The sequence below is a fragment of the Macrobrachium nipponense genome, chromosome 7 (genome assembly GCF_015104395.2).
Source record: "Macrobrachium nipponense isolate FS-2020 chromosome 7, ASM1510439v2, whole genome shotgun sequence".
NCBI lineage: Eukaryota > Metazoa > Arthropoda > Malacostraca > Decapoda > Palaemonidae > Macrobrachium > Macrobrachium nipponense.
The window spans coordinates 24603515-24621475 of NC_061109.1; the positions used below are offsets into that span (position 1 = coordinate 24603515).

The 17961-nt window shown below is 37.2% G+C and overlaps 1 protein-coding gene across 1 annotated transcript in view; it reads right to left on the reverse strand.

Annotated features, from left to right (window-relative positions):
* Positions 1–8243: 8243 nt before the first annotated feature.
* Positions 8244–17961, reverse strand: part of LOC135217131 (protein prenyltransferase alpha subunit repeat-containing protein 1-like) — a 46644-nt gene continuing 36926 nt past the window's right edge. The window contains 2 exon segments of the mRNA XM_064252838.1: positions 8244–15514; positions 15517–15668. Coding sequence (XP_064108908.1) covers positions 14756–15514; positions 15517–15668 — 911 coding nt within the window. The 3' untranslated portion in view covers positions 8244–14755.

Consider the following 17961-nt stretch of genomic DNA (forward strand, 5'->3'; position numbering starts at 1 on the left):
CATTCTAAGGACAACTAACATTCAACCCACTCACAGAGTTCATGGCCAGAATTGCCAGGGGAGATATTGAAATCCTACAGACAGTCACCTTCCTACCACTCCAACAAAGAGCTAAGGTCTGATAAGTTGCCATTATAGTTTATTCATGGCTCACTCAAGGCATAAACATTATTTCAAGTTAATTTTTTTCATAAAGCATAAAGGGACAACAAACACCAATAAATATTGATTTAACACTTTTTATTTACAGTTTTTTTATGGATAAAGATAAATATTTCCTTTAAAAGATATATAATATCATATTTAACTATATATATATATAGATCTATATATTTGATTTCTACTGTTCTAAAAATAAAACCTAAAGCTCTGTGACTCTAAAAATCCATTTAATAACTAGGCATTTTTGCAAAATGTTTCATCTCAAATATTTTATCAAACAGTGCATATTAAATACATAAACTCATCCTAGGATACACAAGTACATGTAGTACATAAAATGGTGAAAAGTGTAAGCTTATTTATTAAAAATAATTGGGGGAGGGGCAACCCTACCTATATAAATGATGACTGCCCAGATTTCAATAAAAAGTTTTAGGTACATATGTGCAAACATGGGCCAGCCTAAATTCACACCAAGTATTCTTAGTGATTATGCATTGATGATGGACGCCAGAAATATTCTAGAAGTACACATTGACAAAAACCTTTAACAAATATAACGCATTCTGTTTAACCAAAAGTACATCCAATATACCAACACATGACTGAAAAAAAATTTACAAATGAACACTGAAAATAATCACTCATACTACATTCGTCTCTCTCTCTCTTAGGTTCATCCACAATTATCATAGCTGCTGCGATAGCTACTGCAAGAACTGTAAAACTGAATGATTCCAATCACATAAGCACAATAAAAAATTTCATAGTCACAAAGACAATCTTTATTGCCACATCTACTTCCCTTCTGCACTTCTTTCACAACAATTAACATCTTGAAAACCACATCCATCTACCTATCATTGTAAATTCCATTTTTGGCTAAGAATGTTTCATGTTCAATCAAACTAAAACTGGCTAAAATCTTATGATAAAACAAAACCAGCTAGAAAAATTTCAAAAACAATCTCTATTGTCAGCTGCTGTCTACACTGTGAATTTTACTTTCCTTTCTTCTATTTGTACGTGAAAATCTTTTAATTTCAACAAAGAAATAAAAATACGGAACAAAATATCTTACATCTTTAAATAGCATAAATATCAATTATCTAAGCTGCCTAAGTTCATGGAATGCGAGATAACAAAAAACAGCATCTGAATTATGAGATCACTACTGTATTAAATTCTTACAACTCAAGACTAAATATACAAGTGCTGCACTCTTAGAACACTAAAGTATGAAAGAATTCATACATTGTCGTCTTGCCAATTTACACAAATGATATTTTTATAATAAAATAAGGTTTCACATATACTTACCAAACAATTACATAGCTGTAAGTTTTCTTACTTGACAGTCGAAAATTCAAATTATTTGGCGGCAGCGGTGCTGCCATCATTAGTGTAGGTGATAAGGGACCCGCCCACTTACAGGAACACCCAGTACTGCTGAGCTAACTGTCATCAATTTGTTGAGCCTCAACATCCATCAGTGGTGAGGAGGGAGGGCTCTGATTATGTAATTGTTGGGTAAGTATATGTGAAACCTCATTTTAAAAAAATATCATTTTCACATAAGTGACTTACCAAACAATTACATAGCTGATTCCACATTCCAAGGAAGGTGGGTAAATGGACAGCTACAGTTTTCAGTATTAATAATAATATGCTCACATTACATAATGTTTGCAGTACCTTACCTGTGAGAGGAGCAGCTGCAGGTGGATACTGCCTCTGGTCGGCACTCTCATCACCTGTAGATGTGGTAGTAAAGGCCAGGTTCATCCCTACTAATGGTGGGATTTTGTAACCATGGAGGTTCACTGACAGTTAACAAAAATAAACAGCTTGCCCTTGCCCTGGGTGAAGGCCAGACAACCAATCGAAAGAACCGTAACCTACACTAAAAATTTAAAAAACCACAACTCTAACCATAAAAAACTGGAGGGTACTCCAAGGTACATTGTACCCCTCGGCTTCCCAAAAACTCGACAACCTTAAAAAATACAAGGCGAGGAGATAGTAGAGGGAAAGAGGTCCCCTATGGTTCCTCTTCCAACACCATGCCAGCTATAGATAACAGCCCCAACCTTTTAGTTTTCAAAAACACTTTCAATATCCTTAAGATAATGTAATGCAAACACTCACTGTGATTGCCAGAACGTCATTTGCAGAATTGAGGACACCAACATATTGTGTCTAGAAGCTAAGAAAGTTGCCACTGCTCGAATTTCGTGAGCTTTCACCTTCAAGATGCTTAGGGCTGCTTCCTGGGCTTGAGAGTGAGCTTCCAGAATAAGGCTTCTTAAGAAGAATGAAATAGTGTTCTTAGAGAGAGGATAGGAGGGGTCTCTCACTGAACAACAGAGACGATTCGAACTTCCTCTTAAGTTCTCCATCCTAAGAAGATAACTTCTAATGGCCCTTACAGGACACAACATTTGTTCCTTTTTTTTGGTCCTAAAATGTCCATCAGGTTCCATATGACAAATAAGCGAGGCCAGGGCTTTGACAGGTCCTAGATTTTAGCTAGAAAGTCCCCAACTAAGAACACACTGCGTCGTTTTGAGTGAATCCAATCCCTTACTAATGGCCTGGATCTCGCTCACTCTACCAGCTGTTGCCAAAGCTACTAAAAACAATGCCTTCTTTCTAAGATTCTTCAAGGATGAAGAACATGATGGTTTGAAATGTGGACTGGATAACCACCTTATAACCATGTCCAGATTCCAGTCCACTTCCCCAGACTTTCCCACTTTCGATGTCTCAAAAGATTTAACTAGGTCACTGATGTCCTGATTGTTCAAAATATCAAGACCTCTATGCTTAAATACTGAAGAAAGCAGAGATCTATAACCCTTGATGGTAGAGGTGGACTGCTTCCTTGTGTCTCTTAAAAATGGCAAAAACCCGCTATTTGTGTTAGAGAGGTCGTAGAAGAAGAGATGTGATTTTGTCTACACCATCTTTGACTGGTACAGTTTGCAAGATGATGATCTTCATCTTGCGACAGTCTGAACCCTGTCAGAGCCAGAGCAGACAATCCTTGATGGTACCTGTCGAAGTGGGGTTGTTTGAGAAGACATAAACCTTGTGGAAGAAATCTGGGGAAGTCTGCAAGGAGTTTGAGGTCTGGGAACCATTCCTTCCTGGGCCAGAATGGTGACATAAGTCATATTCATGCTCTGATAAGACTGAAATTTGTTGACTTCTCTTATGAGACCGAATGGGGGAAAAGCATGTGTGTAAAGACCTGTCCAGTCTAGAAGCATCGTGTCTGTTCACTACACTTGAGGGTCTGGAACAGGTGAACCGAAGATTGGAAGCTCATTGTTCCAAGAGGTGGCGAAGAGATCTATGGATGGTTTGTCCCATATTTTCCATAGGTCTTCATAAACTTTCACATTCAAAGTCCACTCCATAGGAAGAACTTGGTTGGAGTGACTCAGTTCATCTGCTAATACATTAATTTTCCCTTGGACGAACCTCGGAAACAGCTTGATCTTGTGTCTGTTCACCCAAAGATCTTTGGCCACCTCGTTGAGAGAGGAAGAGTGAGTCCCTCCCTGTTTGCGGACATACGACAGGGGTGTGGTGTTGTCTGAGTAAATTGCTACTTCTCTTGTTCTGTCCACATGCCTGAAACTCTCTTGCCCTCCAAGAGAGTTCCCCAGCCTGTGTCCGACACGTCGGAGAACAACTCTAGGCCAGGGTTCAGAATGACTAGCGAGATCCCTTCTTGCAGTCTCTCCAGTGACAGTCACCAACGAAGATCTGACTATTTTCTCTGTTTGTGGGAAAACGAACGAGTCCAGTTGAGCCTTTCAATTCTAATTCTGGAGAGCTCTCATGTGGTGACATCCTAAAGTTATGAAGCTCTCCATCGATGCTAGAATTCCGAGGAGACTCATTCAGTCTAGAGCTGAGCAAGACAATTGAAGTAAGGACTCCTGTACCTACTTCATACACGAATCTATTCTCTTTGGGGAGAAAAAAGCCCAAAAAGCTAGAGTCAAGAATCATCCCTAAATAGGGAATCTTCTGAGTCAGAGATAACTGGGATTTCTTCTGGTTTATTTTTATGCCCAACTGTTGAGTTAGATGTAATGTCTTGTCCAAGTCCTCCACACACACACTGATGACTCGACTTGGATCTTATGAGCCAGTCTTCTAAGTAGAACGAAAAATTGATCCCAATCAAATGTAGCCATTTCCCCAGGGGAGCAAGGATACAAGTAAATCATTGGGAGCTGTAGACAGACCAAAACAGAGAGCTCTGAATTGGTAAATCCTCCCTTTAAAGACAAACCTCAGAAACTTCTCGGACTCTCTGTGAATAGGGACATGGAAGTATACACCCTCCATGTTGAGAGTCACCACCCAGTCGCCTGGCTGGAGAGCTGACACAACAGACCAACTGGCTTCCATGTGAAACTTCGTCTTCCACATGTAAAGACACAAAGCAATTATGCCCAAAATGGGTCCCCATCCCCTCAATGCCTTGGGGGACTACAAAAAGTCTGTTGTAAAAACCTATGGGGTCTGTATCTTGTACCTCTTCTATGGCTTGTTTCCTGATCAGAGCTTCTACTTCTTCGGCTATGGCCAAAGCTCTCTCTGATCTTTCTATGATGGGAGCATTGGACAGCGGCGGAACTTCTTGAAAGGGGACTGAACAACCATCTCGGAGAACTTCCACAACCCATGGAGGGCTCTGCTCCTCTCTGGCTCCATTCCTCCCAGAAGAAATGGAGTCTCGCTCCTAATGGTGTGTGAAGGACATACAGATTATTTGGAGGTCGACTTGAGAGCAGGCTTCTTGGTCAACTTGGCTGGAGCACGTAAGGTGGACTTCAGTCTATTTTGCGACTTGGTTTTCCCTCCTCAAAAAGAACGCTTCTGCAGAGGGGATGACTTAGCTCCTGTTGGGGAGTCTCCTTCGAGTACCTTGTCGACTGCGGCAGAAGATCATTAGTCGATTTCTTCTCACAGTCTAATAGCACCTGTTGGACAGTTTCTTCTGGGAAAAGGTGTGACTTGTTTAAGGGAGAGAAAAGAAGGGCTGACTTCTGGGCTGTTGTTACTTCTCGGGAAGCGAAAGCATACCTTTCCTTATGCACCCCATTGTGAAAAGGGAAGCTAGCTCTCCTGATCCATCCCTTACTGCCTTGTCTGCACAGGACAAAACATTCAATCATCTGACATGAACTCTTCCTCCAAGGACTGGCAATCCTAAATCTTCCTGGCCAAGACCACCCTGATAGTTCAGTCTGGGAAGCTAAATACATACCTCTATCACCTTGAACAGGTTCTTCACCAGATGGTCAAAGTCTGGAGTTCAGAACATTACTTTGGCTGAAGCGAATGCCAACCTTCTGATCGCATCTACTAGATCAGAGAAGTCCCCTTGAGAGGAGGCAGATACTCCCAAGGAAGGAATTTCTCCAGCTGTGCAAAAACAATTGTACTTCATATTAAGAAGCTTGGAAGGGAGGTAGGTGAAAGATGACTTTCCTAACTCCCACTTCTCAGCCAACCACTCATTCACCTCCTTCAAAACTTTCTTGGTGGACTGGGAAAGGACCAGCTTGGGTGAACTACTCGCAACTGTCTTCCATCACAAAAATTGAAGGCGGAGATGATGGAGGAGCTGGTTCGAAGAAATCCAAGCAATTGACTAGCAAATACTTCAAGAGACTCAAGTATGCTGACGAAGATATTGAATCTTGGTCCTCTTCCTTCTCTTCTTCCGTTGACACAGGTGACAGACTAACATCCCCACCCTTTAAGAGCAGTCGCTGTCTTCAAAAAAACCACGAGTTCTTGAAGTTGTGGCCTAAAGGGTCCCAACGATGAATCATTTTGTGGAGTACCAAGAGAAATCAAAGCAGTGACAGTCGAATGACTCCTCTTGGTCAACGATCGACTGGCAAGCGAGGCAACTCGTGTAGGTGGAGGTGAACAAGTTGAAATTCCTTTCAACAAGCGCTGAAGAGAATCAACAGCACGAGAGCAAGTACTCTGATCTGAGCACTTTGGTGACAGAATATGTCAGTTGCCAGAATGATCCCGACTGTCTGATGACAAATGACCTAAATCCTGAAAAACCTAATCAGGTGCAAAACTACAAGATGGTTGTGGACTCCTCAGATACTTCGACGTCTTCACTGGAGGAGTCGAACAACCCGCAAACTCAGCATGTCCCTTCAGCGGGCGAAAAACCACAGCATGAGTTTGTCGCTTCCTTTCAGGCGATGACACTTCTGAGTCGGACGAAAATTGCACTGCACTTACATCTACGCCTTTCTAATGGCGCTTGGTCAAAGCCCTTGAGTTGACAGGCTTGATGGAGTTGATGACTGCCCATGGGCAAAGGCCTGCCCCCCCCCCCCCCCCAACCCTCCCTTCGACCTCCAGAATGTCTTCTCCCGGGTGCAGGGGAGCGGGACAGTGACCTTCGTCTCTGAGAACTGGGGAGACGGACAGCCACCTCCTCAGACACAACACTGACACTAGGCACTTCAAAATTCTTGGCATTGGTCAGGTGCCTGACAAAAGCTCAAAATGACATCCCCAAATCCAAAATTTGGCCAAAAACTCAAATTTCTTGTCCATTTTGGACTCTAAGTTGGCAATGGTATTAAGATTGGAAGCATATGGAGATACCTGGACAGGAGTTAGTGGCAATGAAGTAGGACTAATAAAGGAGTTGCTTCCATAGTACTAGACTTACTTTTGGCCCTAAGAGCTAACTTTCTCTTCCTATCCTTTTCCATCTTTTCTAAATGAGACTTGAAGTTCTTCCAAGCCTGATCATCCAAGTCCTGACATTCAGCGCAAGTCAAGTCTTTGCTACATTCCTGGCCCATACACTTTAAACTTGGAGTGCGGATCATAACACAGCTTAGCCATCCTAGTTTTACAGCCTTTGCTACAAAACCTAACTGCTGACGATCTACAGTCCGACATATTAACACTAGATCTTATTTAGCTACATGGAAGCTAAAAAGCAGCTAAGCCAGCCTAAACACAACACAATAAAAAAACAATTGCAAAAACCACTGATGATACTCCATGGCTGGCAGAAAATGAATTGATGACAATTAGCTCAGCAGTATCGGGTGTTCCTGAAAGTGGGCGGGTCCCTTATCACCTACACTAATGACGGCAGCGGCCCCCCTCACCCAATAATTTGAATTTTCAACTGCCAGGTTACAGAAAGCTTACAGCTATGTAATTGTTTGGTAAGTTTATGTGAAGGTTAAAATTACTGTATAATTCTATGATATATAAAAGAATACATTTTCTGTCAACTATCTCAATAAATCTATGCCAATAACTGAGCAGATATACGCATTGTTGACTTATGCTCAGTGGCTTAACCTTCAGCATATATTTAGAAATGTCCGATATAAACACTGAACTTTCTTGCAGTACTGTTATAGACTAACTGCAATGAATATTTCAAGTTACCAGAAAGGATTTTGCAGAATTGGATAAAAACACTGATAGTTTTCTTTTAGTAACATATTTTTAATTTTCTCTTCAAATGTTTTCAAGTGTCTACACTCCCTCTCTACGTTAAGACACCAGCTGAAGATTTGCAGCATGCAAGCAACCACCTGGATCCAAATAGCAAGTGTTCTTTTTGACAGTATGTAAGTTGATAAACTTGCCAACAGATTGCTTTTAACAATACAAAATCCAACCATTGTATAACTACTGAAAATATACTGTTGAAACAAAACTTGTTCCAACGTGTTTCAAATTTTTTGAACATAGGAAACTTTAATTAGGTTTAAATTCACATACATATTTCCAACTGCCATATCATTTTGAAATATAATTTCAAGAATAATTAAATGCCTTTATTCTACATTTGTCTTGACTATACTGTACATTTCTACATGTTCTTTCTACATGTCGTGCTAAACTTCTGAATTGCTATCATTTATATTGGCATTCCATTTGAATTTGAATTGAATTACAGCATTTCTTAATTATTAAAATTATATTTTCTAACCATCTGCCAGATCCATGAAAAAATCTTCTAACCCTAATATCAAACTGATTACGTACCAAGAATTTGGTATTTTGGAGTAAAATTTTTATTTTTATGTATTTACTCTAAGGTTCAACAAAACTATGGAGTCACACTTTAAGACTAATTGAGCTGGCCTAAAGGATTTGTTCTCAAGAAAAAGAGAAGTGTAAATTGAGCATGGTACACTTGGGGAAGTTGGACAATCAGGTGGGAAGAGACCAAAGGGAATGCCTGAAAATGTAGAGCTAGAAAACAATGAAGTTGGAGGGAGAATGGTCACTGCAAAGGACCTACAGTACAGTAAACAGTATGCCATGTAAGGCACAGTAACCCCATAAAGGGCAGGAAGTCTAAAATAACCCAGCTGTGGTGTACCACCATGAAAAAATTAGGTGTATTTTTCTTATGTTATACCAAATACATGAAATGCGGCACATGCAAGCCTTTACAGAATATCAAAAGACATAATAAATTCTACCAATCCCAGCTACTTCATAAAGATTAGAATATGTGTAAGAAAACTGAAGGAATACAACCAACGTAAATCACTATAATCATCAATATATTGAGTGTGTCATATAAAGTCTTAGACATGACTTTCTGTTCTCTTGTATCTGAGTTTTCTTCCGAAATTTGAGTAGTCCCAGTCCTCATCCTAAACCTTTCTTCACAATTGGCTGGGTGTTCCCACCGGTCTTTGACCTGCTACTCTCTCCCCATCATTTGTATAAAACATCTCAATTTTTTATATAAGTTCTATTTCTGTCCTCTATACAGCAAGTCTTTAGCAATTTCCTCATTTCTACCCTGACCTTCCAATTGCATCCAGATATGAATTTAAGCATCTTGTTGTTACATCTTTTTAAAACCTCCAAATGCCAAAGACACACTGTAAGAATAACATCTCTGTTGAATGAAACAGAAAATACAGCCAACATCCATTCAAATACATGACAAGTCTCAAGAGTCAATCCTCAATGTAATTTGGGTAAGCCCGGATAATTCTGAATGTGATTTAGGTACCGTCTAAGCACAGATCACAGAACATCAATAGTAAATAAAAAAGCCAAGGAACTAGCTGACTTCTGTAGCAACAAGGATATTTGTCCCATGCAGGTCAAATATCAAATACCCCAATGGATTTAAGCTATAGCTAGGAATTGGTTCAAACAGACAAAACAGAGTGAAAAAGCAAAAGATTTTGATCTACACATCAATAATGCATCAACAATATTCAAACAACAACAAAGCAAATTTATCACAAATATTCATGTGGGGAAAAAAGAACAATGCAAACATGTAAGGTAAAGTGGGAATCCTTACAAACACTTGTGTGAAATAAAAGAAATAATTTACACCTTGAATACCTACTGCAGAATCCATTAGGATAACCAAGGAGCAATTTCTAGATCTAAATAGTTACTGTTAAAGTACATATTAAAAAATTTCCCTAAAATTATTAATTGTAAATATTTCACAAAAAAGATATCTCAATATGTCTCATAAACAACACTAAGGTTACTTGTTTGTTTGTTTGTATGGTGTTTTTACGTTGCATGGAACCAGTGGTTATTCAGCAACGGGACCTGAACCCCTGTCAAAGTGCAGAAGAATAATCACAACGTACTTATTAATGCTTTCACAATACGTACTCTGGGGATAAATATTTTAAAAAAGAATAAATCACAAAATCAAAGAAGGTCCAAGACTGTGCATACCTTTGCTACTGCCTAAAGAAATTCATTTTAAGATTCAATTATGCACTGAAATTTTTCAAGTCCATAATATAACACTCCTAGTATATCACATAAACAGCGACAAGAATAACAAAAAATCACTTGCAAAGTCATATAACGGAAATTATTCTAGACTTACATCCATCTAAAGAATGCTTCTTTGGACCAAGGCACCCCTCAACAAAGCTTCACAGAGATATATTTAACCATTCTTATTAGCTATAGAGCTTTGGGCAGCACACTGTAGGCAATACTCAAGGTTCTTTGCAGTGATAACTTTGCAACTTCATTGCTTTTTATCTCTTACTTTTCCCATCTTGCAGTCAAATTTTCAGTTGTAATTCAATAAAAATTATTTGGTAAGGCCTAAAAATCTGTCCATGTTACTCAACAACTTTGGAAAGTCCTTTTTCATTTTGCTTTCACACTGTGAATCATTTAAATATTTTCACTGTTACACAAAGAGAATTTGTTATCTAAAATCTTTAGCTTTTAGGAAGCACTCACTCTTCTAATCTACTATTGTGTAAAATCTGAGATATGTGAATTATTCACAAATAAAAGCCATCACAAAAATGAGTTCTTTTTTTGTATAACTGCATTAATAACAACAGTGGGGATGATGGTGATGATGATAATGAAGAGGAAAGACTGCAAAACCTACGAAGATACCACTTGGGAAACAATAGTACAAGGAAGATAACAACTTTGATGTCAATGGAAGAAAAGTCATAAATTAATCTATTTTTGGAATGCTGAATACTACAAGTTCAGGATTAGCTTGCCAAGTAAATGCTAAATGGCAGCCTGAGAAGACTTACTAGTAAACTCTATGAAAGCAGTAGGAAGTGACTGTTGTGGTCCTGTAAGAAGGCAAAACCTCTGGTTTAATCTGGTTAAAATAAAGAAGATTAAAAAACTGAAGCCCCTCAATATTAAATCAATCTTCTTAAAAAGGATTGACCTAGCAGGCAAACAGCTTATCAGAAAAATATTATATCAAAACTATTGTATGCGTACTCCCAATACTTACAATCAGATTTAGCAATCTGAATTTAGTGGATTTTAACAAGACAAGTACAAAGACTGACAAAGTCAACAGTAATGTTGAAGCAATGTAGTAGTAACTGTAGTAGCCACGAAATTTTGTCGTGGAATAACCCAGAAAATACTAACAAAGAAGCGAGTTGAAGGTAATAAGAATTTCAAAAATTGACACCTGTATAGGAAGAATAACTGAATTAATAAAGAAATTTAGGCTATAAAGCCAAGTACTGGACACTTTTAGTCATTCTGAACTTTAATAAGTTTAAAGTGGGGGTTGGAGTGGTTGAATAGCAAGATATAAAGAAATCCAGGAAACAAATGAGATGAAGTACAAGGATCTAAAGGTGAATTTTGGAAAAAAATCCACAGTATTTTTCTTTGATCATATTTTTTTCACATTTCAAAGTCTTGGCCACTACAGTACTTGTTAAAAAAAAAAAAAACCATCCACAAAGTTATTTAAATACACATACTTCAAATGTAAGTAATTTAAATACACATACTTCAAATGTCAGTTTTTGACATTCAGAATCAGATCTGGAAGCTAAAAAATTTGAGCCATAATATCCAATCCTTATCTTTTCTAGACATAGGTATTCTCAATCAATTTTTTAAATCTTTTGAAAAGCTGAAATAAACATTTAGACACAGTTCCTCAGAAAGACCAGCATCATATCCACTACAAAGGAGCAGCGCTGCTGGTACATGCTATAAAAGTTTAAAATCAAATCCAATAATTTGATGTATGTACCAATAAAATATTCCCAGGGAATACAAGCATGTGATTCTAGCACAGATATAACAGGTGGATACATTTGGTATCCTATCTAAATGTTAAATACACCCGAAATGGAATCCATATTTCTTTAGCACAATTTTCTATGTGAGCAAATGTCAACATTTCAGGTTATAGATTGGACATAAAAACCTGTTTGTGGCAACTAAATCTGACCTTGAGTTTAAAAAAAAATATATAATTATCTTTTTCTCCTTAAATTATCTACAGATTTATGTATGCATTTTACACTGGAAGTCTTAGTACACTCCCAAATGATCTCTGATTTACTGATTAGGACATACCTTGGCTAGCTGCACAGTGATTGTTAGAAAAGCAAAGTTACTGAGTTCCACTGAGTATATAAATTTAGATACAGGGGCATCTTTTTTTTTTTTTTTTTTCAAGTGGAACATTCATATTCTGGTAATACCAAATTTTCAAAGCACTACAATTCTTCCATTTAAGTGAATGCAACCTTTAAATCAATAGCAAACATCCCAATCAATGTATTAGGGTAATAGTAAGTGACAAAATTCACACCAACTATGTAAATTATGAATATCAACTATTACAGGGTTGTCAAATCGAAAAGCTATTAAAAGGGCAGCATAATAATTTTCATGACCCCTACTAAAAACCTATCTCCTTATGCAATACTTCCTGGAACAGTAATGTGTTAATTGAGTGTAGTTATCAACTGAAGAATGAAGTCTTTTTGAAAAGTAACCCTATAGAGATGGCAATTCCTTCTCACTACAGTTATTATTTGTTTCACTGAGTGGCAGAAGGTTAATCAGAGGGACTTTTAAGAGGGCACTCCAAAATGTATTACAGTATATTGTTACTGTTAGGAAGCACAAAATGTTATTTAATCTTTTGTGGGAAATATCATGAAGCTGTGAAGTATTCTTAACAACTGTGATAATTAAATTAATATAAAAAAATTGGGGCCCTACAGGGGAATCTGCTACTAATAATTTGAATATTGCCCATGACAAATAATAAAAATTAGAGATGACCAAAGGAAAACAAATACTTATTACTCAGAAAAACAGCGTGGTCATATGTCACCAGATGACTGATGGCTAACAAATGCATCACCTGAGGACTGGTAAGAAATGCATGATAAGCAATTACTAGTGATTCATCACTGAAATATAATAAGGCCAGTACAACTAATTAGGACTCTCTTCACAAGTTCTACCTTAATGAACCTGCCAAATAAGTCACGCTGACAATTTGCTGGTTAGGTGTGGCAAGTTGATAGGGAATTCTCCCCTCTACTAAGGAAAATGTAACCTCCTGGCCACAAGGGCACTAATTTTGGTAAAAGAGTAATTCTTTTATGATGATGAATAACACTTGATAAGATTGTATCAAGGAGATTTTTTGCCTCTTTTCATGAGAAAACATGGTCAAACAACTGCAATGATTATGTTAATGGTGTTGGTCAATGGATCTAGGAAAGGGCAGTGGAAAATTCAAGAATTTTCAAGAAAAATCAAGCAAAATAAGAAAAATAATGTAAACAATACTGTTGTTGCTCTACAGTGTACTGTGTCCACCCAGCTGCAGATCATGGAATTACAATCTTTTTTTATTTCTTTCCATCTGACTTCCCACAGTTGTTGATTGTGGATTTACAATTTTCTTCTATTTCTTAACATGTGCATTTGTTATGCAGCTATTTCCTTCCCTCCAATCATTCTCCTTGTTATACCCTCATATTTTTCCCTACTCTCTATCTCTTCTTCCATCAATTTCTCCCACTGGACATAACTTCTCCAACTCTCACTATTTAGCATATGCCACAAAAATTTAAATGACCTTCCTAACAATTATCATATTCCCTCTGTGTCCATTTTTTAGGGCTCTCATTTGTCACTCTCTCCACTCAAACAGCAAATGCTCCTTCAAAAATGCAATTTCTGTTACTTTCAGTCTCTTTTTCCTCATCTAATCAATACACTTCACACCAATAAAACAAAACCAACCAAACATGCTTTCACCACTCTATTCCTACTCTTGTTTTCCCATCAAAGGGTCTCTGTTATGATACTTCATTCACCAGTCACAGTTTGCTTTTGATATCAAGCAGCTTGTCTTGTAGAAAAATTTATTCACCAGTTTGATTTTTTAGTTGAATGCACAGATTGAATTATCACAAACAGTGCAGAAACAATTAGGTATAGGAAAAATGAATATTTTATTTCTAGGTTTCTCGAGTACCAAGTAAGCAAAGCAAGTTAACACACTGTAATGACACAAAAATTCAGGCTGCTCAATGGTAAAACTGTGCTCTCTCTCTCTCTCTCTCTCTCTCTCTCTCTCTCTCTCATATCTTCTTGTAACTTAACCAAAACACTTGGAATAGACAGTAAGCTATCTGTACAACAACTTAATAATAAGTAAACAATATTAGTGCTGAATTATTATTAAAAAACAAAACCAGGAAAAAAGAAATAATGAGTTTTGTCAGTCAGAGCTAACACCTAAAAGTTTGCACTTTAGGTCGCTGAAGTATCTAATAACAATTGTGACTGTGAATAAGGGGTACCCTCTAGTGAAAAGTCATGACTTCACTCTAATGCTGATGCCTATTCTTGGCTATCACTGTACCATTCTTGCCATGGCAGTATGTATAAGCAAAGTAGGTATGAACACTGAAAGGACATATAATTCTTAATGCACAAAAATATGAACTCCCAAAATAATTCACTTACTAATACATACCCAAAACCTGTTCTATCAGAATGGCAATTCTGAATAAAGATTGGAGTTGGTATGCTGACAAGTGGCACTACCTACCACTTGGAGATTATAGCACTAAAATGCAAATTAACTCTCAAGCTGCAACCTAGAAGGCTTTAAAAGAATGGTCTATGTAATACCCATTGCAGGCTTCATCAACATTTTCACATTTCTGCCTTGGAAAAAGAACAACCCTACATAAATTTGCTAAGATATATTATATTTTTTCTTAAACCTTCAAATACCAACAACATTGTTTAACCACTGGGCATGTTTCTCCCCAAGAACTTTTTGGTATGAATTTGTGAGGAGACATCTGTTAATTAACTCTCGTTCACCAAGAAGAACAGCACTCCACTCACTATTGACTGTTTCAACACATGATCTCTTTAATGCTGGTGGAGGAGGAGAGCAAGTTCTTTGTGGAGAGGAGCAGAGAAGATCTCGCATTCGTGTTAACAAAAACCGGCGATGGCAAAAGAGTGCTTCATGATCTCTATATTCTTCAATAAGGTCTCTATTGAACTCAAGTTCCCTGATATAAAGCTTTTCCACTGAATCTACATAGGGCATCATCTCCTGGATAGTATTAACTTTCTTCTCCTCAACCACAGAGACAATTGAGTCTAGAAGGTATTGAAGGTAATGTAATCCACTATGTTCACTCACATGAACACTAACCCAATTATGAGTTGCATCATACTCAAGCCTGCACACTTCTTGAAAGGTAGCATATTTACAAAACTGCTCAATGATCCATAAACGGTGGTTCCAAGAGTGGTAATTATTCTGATGCTTGTTGGCAGTGCTAGTACATAAATCTAATTCAGCAAAGAGAAACTGCTTGATACTATTTAAATCAACCATATCCCTAACACCGTTTTGGTTATTTTCATTCAAGCCATTATTTTCACCATTTGCCTGCATGCAAACTGTTCTGGCAGTAATGTTAGAAAACATCCACTTCCTATGCTGGAACACTTCCATACACTTTGGCGGTTTCTTGATAAAATAAGTTTAGTGAGATGTAAATCAGTTTCAGCTGCAAGCCTGCCTTCACGAAGCAGCATTTTTCGTACATTCCAAAAAGTAGCTACTTCTGGTGCAATAAGGAGGCAAAACTGAGTCCATCGCAACAGCAAGACAGGATCTGAAAATGTAAGACTCCTTTGAAAATTAAATCAAACACAAGGCACTCTTGTCATCTTGTTGACTTACAATCAAATCACTTCCTTTCATCTCTAATAAATGTTTTGCAGAGAGCTTCCTCACTGTCTTAATCTGTTTATCATTCTATGTTCTTAAAAATGCACTTTTTGTGATAAAACTATTAAAAAAAACCAGGTATAAAAATTTTTAGTGGGTTTTTCTTGAGTTTTAACTAACAAAATAGGAGGTTTAAAGCATTTTTATAAGGGTTCCAACTATTTGGGGGGGGGAGGGGTGGTACGCATTCCCTGCAAATACGGGGAGGACCCCTGCATATAGTTTATTCACATTTATATATAAGAATATCTAAACTTATAAACTTTTATGTATTTAATCTTATGCTTTATAGAAATCCAACCACCCACTTGACCAATCTAGACTAAATTTTGCTCATAGCCCTCATCTGACCCAAGGAAGGTTTTCGCATAGGTTTCAAACTTGTACCCTTTCAGGGGACCTTATTTACTACGGGTCCCAGCAAAGACCCAGCCATGGGACAACCTTTTGGACTGGTGTGAAACCTGGAGTGTTGGGATGTTTCTTGGTAAATGATTAACTGTCTTTCTGAGTTTTCCCTGGCAGCACCAGGTTGGTCAGCTAATAATGAATAAATCTAAGAAATCATACCAAAACCACATAACTTGCAGTGACTGCTTATTCTCAACTCCCTTTTTTTTTAAATCTGTCTTATTTGTGCACATGAAATTTTCCTGATAAAATAAACCTTTACAACACAGAAGAAAGATAAAATTCATGTAAACAAAAAACAAACTAGAGCATGTAAATATTTTTTTTTTACTAAACATAAAAACAAGTAACATAAAATAACAGATACTGTATATAAAATTGTTCAGCCCTGTACTAGTACAAGGGAGGAAGTTGTGTTTTCTTATAATAAGAGAAAATCTGACATCCTGATTAGTTTTTAGCAAAAAAATACTTCTGGGCTCTCTTCTCATTTCATTATTTTTCTTTCGTAAATACTTTACACTAAAGTATTTGCTATAATCTACCATAAAACCTAGTCTCATAAAAAATTACTAGAGACAGGCCATTTTACTGGAGTTTCTTTAATGCTGATTTACTCTTAATTTCTAACAAAATCTATCACACTCACACACACATCTATAGGCAGTCCCCAATTATCGGTGGGGGATCCATTCTAGGCTGGGTGCTGATAAGTGAAAACCATCATTTACTGAAACTTGGCAATTTATGGTGCTGATATCTGGTTAATGGTGCTGATAACCGGTTAATGGCACGCCCGTTAGATATGTTATGGTGCCATAACTATATTAGGCGCTGATAACTGGAACTTAGCGCGTTATGACACCATAAATTGCTAGTCTAGCATCCATAAAAACCTGATTGCCACTGACTGAGTCCACCAATAACTGGGGACTGCCTGTAAACACACACAAAAAAATCCTGGAAAACAATTGTAGTCACAAATTGTTTGGTGCATAATGACACTGTGTATCACAAGGTAAGACTGATATAACTCACTAAATACTGTATATACTCATGTAACATACAATCTCATTGTAACATGAAACCCCCAAGTTTTCTCCCATAAAAATGATTTTATCATATTTCTCCTGTATCATGCGAGTTAATTTTTTAAGACCATTTTACAATAGGCTAACTTCTTTTCCTCTATCTCTTTATCTATCCCATCTTCTAGTTAAGTACACTACAAAAGTAAAAGAGAATGCTAAAAGTATCGTTATTAACGTTATATTCATTGTGTAAACGTACTACAGCCATAAACAACCGAAAGAGAAACAGCGGTTTTGGTATGAACAACCAAAATGGATAACCACAGCAGTTTTGCCTGCATTTCAACCATCGTACAATAGTATTAAAAAATTACTGCAGTTATGTAACAAATGATGTTAAGTAGAATAGGACTGAAATATTTTTACATTACTATACCCTCATTCACCAAGAAGAAAAGATTGACACGGAAATATACTGCTAAATTTAAGCTGCAAGTTGTAGCAGAAGCTGAGAAAATAATGTTCATGCTGCTAATGACTTATCGTGTATCGGCAAAATGGATGAAACTACCATAAACTTTGGTATAGTACCATCAAACTTGACCGTAAAAAAAATTTGAGAGAAAAGTATTTTAACAAAAACTATTGGGCATTGAAAAAACACTTTACTGTTTTCACTCCGATAATAGATAAATATGGAATTTTTATTCTAAAATTAATATTAATAATACTTAC